We start from the raw sequence: 8,806 nt of genomic DNA on the forward strand, positions 1-8,806 counted from the left end.
ACCCGTATGCAGCAAGACTGAGCACTCTTCTCCACGAAGTGATAGTATCTTTTTGCATTTTTATTAATTTTAATTGTTTCTTCGTTGATAAACTCCAATGTATCTCTCCTAGCCACGCTTTAATTTGCTGTTTGTAATTTTTCTTTCATGTGTGTATTTTACTTATTTATTTTATTTATTTATAAATAAATAAATTTACTCCGCAAATAGTGCCTTTTTGCTACGAACATAACCCCCCCCCCCCCTCCGGCGCCAACAGCCAATGGGGCCCCCCCCTGCAAAAAATTCTGCGGACGCCGTTGCCCACATGTGCACAATGGGTCTTTCTCTGCTTAACATTTACAGATACTTGGGAGTCCTCGTGCCACTCCTAGCGTAATAATGCAGCGGTTAAGCGGTGCGCCACTGCCCTGCGATGGCAGGTGCTGCCACAGGTGGAACTTGAGCGATATAGGTTGCCCCCAAGCAACCTCGCGCAACCAATCATTAATTTAACCGCCACCTGCCAGGTTGCATGATGACGCCATCTTTTATGGGCACCATCGAGTGTCACCACACACGCACAAACACACACAGATGGGCCTTCGCTCAATGGAGCAAGTAAGGCTTACGCCTTAAAAAGTATAGAAAACGCCAATGTGTTGTGCGATGTCAGTACGCGCGAAGGAACCATCAGTCGATGGGAAATAACGCGAAGTCCTGGATTACAGCGCTTCTCATGAACACATAACCACATGCCAGCTTTGTTTTTGTCGGTCGCAGTTACTCAGTGGTTAGGGTGCTCTGCTACTGAGCTGTAGGACTCGGATTCAGTACTCGCCGCTGCAGTCGTGTTTCGACGGAGGTTAAACGCGAAAGGCGCAATGTCAGTGCACGTTGAAGAACCCGAGGTGGTGCAGATTGACCCGGAGCCCTCCTCTACGGGAACCCTTCTAGCCCAAGTGTCATTTCCGGACGTTAAACGCCAGAATTTACAATTTACAACTTACCTATTTGGAGATATACTTCCTATACTTCCCTCTGCACCATCCTGGAGGGCCTGACTGTCTCGGACCAGCTGGTTTTAGTGGTCCTTGAGCACGATATCATCGATATTAACGCGACAGCATTTAGGTTGTCGACCTGCAAAAACCACCGGGAACGGAACTGTCTGATTGGTCGAGAGGAATATGACGTCATCAGCAATGACAAATTTGAAAATCTGATGACTAGAATGTTCGAGTACTTTCCGTCCGATCATCATATGAGATTATACTAAACCTACCCACTGTTCCACATTAATCCACGCATTAATTCTCACCAGCCCATATTATTCTGTCCACCAGTTTATTTATTCATTAACCTACAGTGCCATGCCTGGAATTAGAGCGGGGGGTGGAAGAGTAAAAATTAGAAGAGAATACAACACAAATCCATGTCCAACATACAATCCAAGCAAGAAAAGTGATCACAGTTTTGCAGTAAAGATTTCTTCACCTGTAATATTAATTACCAGCGATGAGAGACCATTCCAGTCGCCGATCACCCGATAATACCCATTATAATCTGCCTTAATTCATCTTTTCGAGTGGGCCTATACTTCCAAAATGTGATGGGGTGGGCGGGGGGTAAGGATACTTTAGTATATTTGGGGCTGGATCAACTTACAAATGCAGAGAAATATATCCTATATTTCACTGCTAGCATAAGTGATGTGGCGAACGACTGGGTTTGAGGGGGTTTGTTAAGCTTGATTGACTCATGGTTTTGCTTTTCTGGGTCGCAGAACGCCTGGCGACGATATTAGACTCAGGCCAAGCTCCGATCGATGTTAAGCTGATCTGATTTATTTTCGCCGCAGATGGAAGTTGATGAAGACGACGATATGTTATGCACAGCGCGAGAGTGCGTTGCAGTTTAACACGAGGCGTGATCGGCTGCGGCGATAGCATATAAAATTGGCAGTGGTTTAGCTCTGGTTAAACCGGGAGGATTGCGAAAGCAACGAAGAAAGAGGCGATGGAGAGCGCACGGCAGCGGCGGCGGCCCCGGCACGCTAGCTATGCACCGCTACTGCGCGTGCGCAACTGGCGAGCCCGGTGGCGGCACCTGTGAGTCACCCGCGCAGCAACGGCGGCGGCGCGCCAGGTGTGCGCCGTGTGACGTCACTGCTCCTCGCGCATGCGCAGTATGGCCTTTCGTCAGCTCCGCGATCGGCGACCCGCATAGTGTTGCTTTCGCAACAAAAATAAAATGTTGCAGACTTGAGCCCGAGCAAACACTGACATTTACGTACCCATCCAAGCCTGTGTTTGTCGCTTCATGGACATTATCTGTGAATCCCAGTAGGCTCAACTGTTGCGAATTTGGTGCAGAGGAACCCATAGGTACTTAAGGGCACCGCTGTCCCAACTTATACCACCAAAATGACTTGGCCTCACACCTCAATGACCCAACCAAAATCCTTTGCATTTATCTAATTTAAAAGCCGCAGCTGATACCTTGGAAAATTGTTCAGTCAAATGTAATGCCCCAAGTACACTCTTTTTGTTAGAACAAGATAGGACGATATCATCAGCTTAGGCTAAAATCTTAATCTCACATTTAACCAGGGAGAAACCGCGGATAGTTGAGCTATTAGCAATACTAAGGCAAAACGTTCAAGATATAGGGCAAACAAGAAAGGCGATAATGGACAACATTGGCGAACAGACGATTTCCGTGGTATAGCTTTGGTTATCTTTTGTTTAGCAATTAGCCTTGTATAGGACTATGTCCTCCGGGTTCTCCATTGTGCGAGGAACTGCAGGCGATGCACAGAATAGTCGCGGCCGTCGTATGGCGCTCCCAATGGGAGCCCATGTGTCATGGCAGCCTGTTTCTTTCTCCAGACTGGTGGAATAGGCCTTGTTCGCTTACTCGTGCATAAGATTGTTTAGCGTTTTTTTTTTATAATCGACAAAGCACTCCTTTTTTAGCAGCTGTGCTTATTAGGCGTCTCAGTGCTCATTTACTTTTCCTATTCGCACCGACTGGACACACTAGTGAGGGGCCTTTATGGGGATTCGTTGAGGAAGTTGCTGACCCCTTTAATTTCCTCACTATGCGCTTTTCTTTAGATTCCCGTAAATAACCTCTTCAGAGGGCAGATGACCCAGGCACTTACTAAGTATTTGTTTCTTATACCGTTGTATCGGCAATCTTTTCAGGAGGGTCTTAACAGCAGTGTTCTAAAACGTGTTAAGCGAATGTGCATTTCATCTGCTGCAAAAACGTTCTTCTTTAACTGCACGCGTCGGCGCTTTCTGTCAAGGCATGGCTTCGTGCTAACGAGATGTTTGTGCCATGGGCGGTGAATTGCTGCTTGCGGAATACGCCAGAGACCATTGACCATTGTTTTATTCTGTGAAATGGTGCTGTGTTCTGGGACATACTACAGCGAACGCTTAAGAAGGACATTGACATCACACCCTACAGCATCTGTTTCTTGCATGTGGAGAAAAACTGTGTTGTGCAATGCGATCTATTTATGTTGAAGGGACTATTTAGTCTCTGAAAGAGGCATATGATGGACCGCCACACCGAATCACCGCGGTCATCGAAATCTTTATTCCGTGAGCAGAGCGCTTTGGTGCGGGGAGTATATAATGGCCTGGAAGAGCCGACTATAGCTGGCTCCCCCCGTCTAGATGCATATGTGAGTGTGCCTCCAAGAATTTGGACGTTTGGGAAAGGGGGGGTCGTGCGGGGGTATGATGGACTCGTATTACGTAGCCTGATATTTTATGGAATGAGAATTTTCAGGCTTTCCTTTTGAGCAATTTTTCCATGCAATAAAGAATTTAAAAAGCTGCGGCCATAGCCCAGTGCTCTGGTGCGCATATGGCCAGCGAAGCTCATCTGTTCGCGACACCGTGGGTTCGAATCGCAGTCGCGGCAATATGTATTTTATTTATAGTTTATTTATCTCACAAACAGGAAACTTAACATGGCGTCGCTGTTGCTAGGCAACGGCTCAAGACCGTAAGAGCGGTTGACAAGGCTCATGTTCGGGATTGGTGTGCATATATGAGTGCTTTCGTGTTAATAAAAAAAATAAAATATATGTGACACGTAAATGTCAGCGCCATCACAGCATAGCAGATGCAAACTATTGCTGCTACAGTCGGTTACAACTCAAGGACGAAGCGCCAAATGACCTTCAAAGGAGGCTCCCCAGCCAATGTGGCGTCGACCGATTCTCCCCCTTGACCGGTCCAGCATGAAATCACAGGGGGTGGCAGATGAAAGGGGCATAACCACGGCTTAACCGGGTTAACCATGTCATCATGGAAATTGGTCGACGCCATTGGTTGGAGGGCTTTCTTTGAGGGGCATCTGCCGCTTCGTTACTGAGTTGTATCCGACTATAGAAGTTCGAATATGGCGGTTGATAGACCGACAACTGCAAAGAAACTGACGCATACGCACTTAAGCCTTAAGTCTTAAGGCTAAAGTCTTAAGGTGATTTGAGCGTCCCCGTAGTTTTTTTCAATCCAACCACCGGAGCCTAAGGCGGGGACGCTGGAAGTGAACAGTGCGTCCGAGATTGAGGATTCAACGTGTTGCGCCTTGGAAATACCTCAAGTATTTCGCCTGGTGAGGGTTTGCCTGCCATAATGTCGGGAAGTGTGGCCTCAGGAGGAAGAGGGTGAGGCTGTTGGAGAGTGTAGCGCCATAGGGTTGATCAGGGGAAGTTGTGGCATTACGAGAGCAAGACGGATCCTTGGAACTGGTGGGAGATGCACAAGCTACCATAGAACTGAGGTTTGATGCCTGTTCCCTCTGAGAAGGCCGGCTGGATGTCTCGAAATACATGTTCAGGGGGAGGGAGGGAAGGAGGGAGGGAGGGAGGGAGGGAGGGAGGGAGGGAGGGAGGGAGGGAGGGAGGGAGGGAGGGATGGGCGGGAGATAGCTTAATTTCCGTCTTTTCTTCCCCTTTAGAAATGGCTTAGCTGGGATAGGAAAAGTTTTTCGCATTTAAAAAACCGCTCCCTTAATCGCTTCATGGCCGAGGAGGGTAGAGACGATCGAGGGTTCAGGTGAGGACAGCGGTTCAGAAGAGGTTCCTCTGCTATCTGTACAGTGGTGAGCAGCCTTGTCTAGAGCGCTTGAGCAGTGCGCACTTGGTAACAAAAACCGAAATTAGAGAGCAGCCCCTCATTACAGGGCAAAGTTTTCGTGCCTGCTTTGTTTACGAGGCTATCTGGCGCTACTTCCGTGCAAGCGTTGCAGCTGGACCCTAGAGGCTGCCACAAAATCTGGATTTGTTTGCAAGGAAGTGCACCGCCCGAGCGCTCTAGACAAGGCTGCTCACCACTGTACGTCATTAGGAGATACAAAGGGTGGAGTGAGAGAGTTGAGTTGAGGTCAGGGTCTCAGTAACTAAAGGCGTATCAGACTTCTCGTGGACACAGGAAAGACGTCTAGCCAAAACATGCAGCTAGCCAGATTTATAAAAAAATATATCTGCTTCAACTTGTGCGTCAGATGGAAGCCTCCGCGGTGGCTCAGTGGTTATGGTGTTCGGCTGCTGACCCGAAGGACGCGGGTTCGATCCCAGCCGCGGCGGTCGCATTTGGACGGAGGTGAAATGCTAGAGGCCCGCGTACCGTGCGATGTCAGTGCACGTTCACGGTCATGTCATGTCAGTTTTCATATCAGTGCATGACTTGTGCAAGAACCCCAGGTGGTCGAAATTTCCGGAGCGCTATACTACGGAGTCTCTCATAGCCTGAGCCGTTTTGGGACGTTAAACCCCATAAACCGTAACCCATTTTCCATTAGATGCAGAAATAAATCTAGTTTTTTTACCCCGTAATCACCGCAAGGCCTGAAAGCCCGCCAAAATTAAATGCCTTTCCTGCCAAAACTCCTCTTTTAACGAGTCGTTAGAAGACAGATTGAATCCTGGTGGTAACAGACCTCTTCTGCCCCAGGTGGAGCACATGCAACTTTGAGCGATAAAAAGTTTGGATAAATGTGTCTCTTAATTTTGGCTCTTCTCCAATTTTTGATGATGCGCGGCTGAACTTATTCTATCATTTCGGGAATGGAAACCATCAGCCATACCGGGAGTTTTTATTTCATTGACGCAGACATAAGCCGTTCTTACGAAAGTGACGCGAAGATTGGAGTGAAATTTTAAAACGAAAACAACAGGAATGTTTCACTGAATTAACACAGCTAGAGTGTAAGATAATAGCAGTCAAAGTTAACACGCAAAAACAAGCAACAAGATATAGCAATAGCGAAGACGGAGGGGATGTGCACTCGAATATTCTGTTGTGTCACAAGGCCGCAGCTGCAACTGCTACGCTGCTATGTACCACGTGCATTACCGTTTGGTGTTCACGGGCACGGCAACAATTTCGTCAGACGTTCCGTGAGCGAACCTAGAGTTCAGCACAGCGAAATTATGAGTTTCAGGTTCACAATATTTCGATCTGAGCGACTCAAGCAATTTTAGCGATGTGAGCAAACCCATCAAGAAGTAGTACGGGCCTTATTGTGCGTTTTGATCACCTTAGTGTGCACGCGGGAGCAATGTCCACCGTCGTCCTTGTTTGCTTGCTCCCTGGCGACAGACCGCGGAGGCGTAGGCTTCGTCGTTGGTTTGAGAGGTACAAGCGGTGTGAGCGGCATCACCTTGGCAGGTGCCACACACGACGGCTTCACCAACGGCGTCACACTGATTGGTTTCAACGCGACAGGTGCATTCGAAATCACCACAGGCCGGGGTTTCGAAAGCGAAACTGACAACGGTTTCACTCTCATCGCCGCTAGTGGTTTCAGTTCCTGCATCTCGAACCGTTGCATCGACACCGGTTTCGGTTCCAGTTTTGGCAGCGGCTTCGGCATAGTGGCCAGCAACGTTGCTATTGGCTTCGGATAAGGGCCCTCCGTTGGCTTGCTTCCGCTGCTCTGTTGTTTGTCCGAGCGCTTGGGCATCGTGGACACTTTTGTTCTCAGAGCGCAATAGTGCGGTTAATTTCTGACCGTCCACTTCGTAACGCCTAATTCGTAATCACGGAGAAGTATAGGATTTAGGTTGCTCGCCATTTGCCGGGAGCGAAGCGTCAGAGCTGCGAGGGCTCCAGTCCTTGTCGCATCGTTTGTGGAAGCTCACTGTTGGCGTCGAAGATGCAGCGGCCCATCGACGAATACCGGCAGCCTTGGGAGAGCAAAGAGCACTGGGAGCTTCGGCGCGAGTTCCTTGTGGCCAACGAGGGCAATTTCAGCGAGAACCGGCTCCTCTGCCTGGCTCAGGCGTTCGCCAACATGGAGCTGCTGGGTTGCACCTACCCGGCAGCTGTCATGGCGCAGGTAAACGAGCTGGCCAAGAACGTCACCGCTCTCTCGGTGGTGCAAGAGAAACGGCGGGAAAACAGTCGCGTGCTCTTCGTGAAGGGCGAAGACGACGACGCCAAGAGGAGGAAAACGTCGTCGTCTTTGGGCACCTACACCCGGGCTCCCAGGTACGACGACCAGTCACGAATGCGTGCCGCCGCTTTCTTTCAACGTTAACTCGCAAGGACCGCCAGCTAGCAAGTTTGTGCGATATGGCCCAGGCTTGTACAGTCCACGAGAGAGCGCGAAGCAGAACTTTCGTGCCAGAAGCGTGCCTCGCGGTTAAAGGATTCCGCCGTACCCTTCGGAAGGAGTGCCTACATGACCGCATTGTGCAGTTTCGCCAGTTGGAGCAGTCACTGAAAGCTGCGTTGCGTCGTTTCTGAATCACGCCATGTTGCATCTTCGATTTACTTTTTGTGACACCCTTCAACGCAGCAGTGGACAATGCTGTGCTCTTTCCATTTCGCTCGAGCAGTTTCCATTGACACTGTAGGGGTGAAAGAATTGTGTTTTCCACCCTGTTTGTAGTTTTTGAAGTGTCCAAAACACAAATGTTTGGAAGCCACAGGTCGAAGACTCAGTAAGGTGGCATGTGCATATTGTGCTGGGCGTAAGTCGAGAGTGCAGTGTTTAGTACGCAACTGCTTGCGAGGAAAATGGTCCAGATTGTTTTTTCCACTGTCCATTAAAATTTCATATTTTGCATATTGCCTCGTCTCGTTACATTGTGCAGCTGGTGTAATCATTTGTTCATCAGCTCGATTTGGCTGTTTCTGGTCTTGGTAGCCGTCTTCTTCAGGTAGCTGCCGCCTACAGAAAGCAGCCAAATATGCCAGTGCCGTGTAGCGCTGCTGTCACTAGCAGAGATCACTGGGGCACTGATCTGCAGTAAGCAGCCGGCACAGTCAAGGACGTTGCAGCTTGCAGATGAACTGTATGAGCTGCACATGGAAAACTTATTCATCATCAGCCTGACTACACCCACTGCAGAGCAAAGGCCTCCCCCATGTCTCTCCAGTTAACGCTGCCCTTTGCCAGCTGTGGCCACCGTATCCCCGCAGTCTTCTTAATCTCATCCGCCACTTAACTTTCTACTGCCCCCTGCTACACTTGCCGTCTCTTCGAATCCACTCTGTTACCCTCAAGGAACAGCGGTTACCTTGCCTTTACATTACATGCCCTACACAAGCCCATTTCTTACTCTTGATATCGACTAGGATGTCATTAACCCTCGTTTGTTCCCTCACCCACTCCGCCCGCTTCCGATCTCTTAACATTACACCTATCATTTTTCTTTCCACAGCTCGCTGCATTGTCCTTAACTTAAGCTGAACCCTCTTTGTTAGCCACCACGTTTCTACCCTGTAGGTGTGTACCGGCAAGATACAGCTGTTGTATACTTCTCTCTTCAGGGATATTGGTAAACTGCCATTCA

General features: G+C 49.0%; 1 protein-coding gene across 1 annotated transcript; it reads left to right on the plus strand.

Annotated features, from left to right (window-relative positions):
- The first annotated feature begins 6,896 nt into the window (after nt 1–6,896).
- Nucleotides 6,897–8,076, plus strand: LOC149346990 (partner of xrn-2 protein 1-like). Its single transcript, XM_089586800.1, has one exon. It carries the CDS (start codon nt 7,162–7,164, stop codon nt 7,543–7,545), a length of 384 nt encoding a protein of 127 aa, XP_089442926.1. The 5' UTR covers nt 6,897–7,161; the 3' UTR covers nt 7,546–8,076.
- The last annotated feature ends 730 nt before the right edge of the window (nt 8,077–8,806 follow it).

The sequence above is a fragment of the Amblyomma mixtum genome, chromosome 4 (assembly GCF_055824585.1).
Source record: "Amblyomma mixtum isolate Tamu chromosome 4, ASM5582458v1, whole genome shotgun sequence".
In the NCBI taxonomy this organism is placed as follows: domain Eukaryota; kingdom Metazoa; phylum Arthropoda; class Arachnida; order Ixodida; family Ixodidae; genus Amblyomma; species Amblyomma mixtum.

Bases quoted from the DNA above. Each gene is read 5' to 3' on its own strand.
- LOC149346990 (XM_089586800.1), top strand. From the start codon at position 7,162: ATGCAGCGGCCCATCGACGAATACCGGCAGCCTTGGGAGAGCAAAGAG.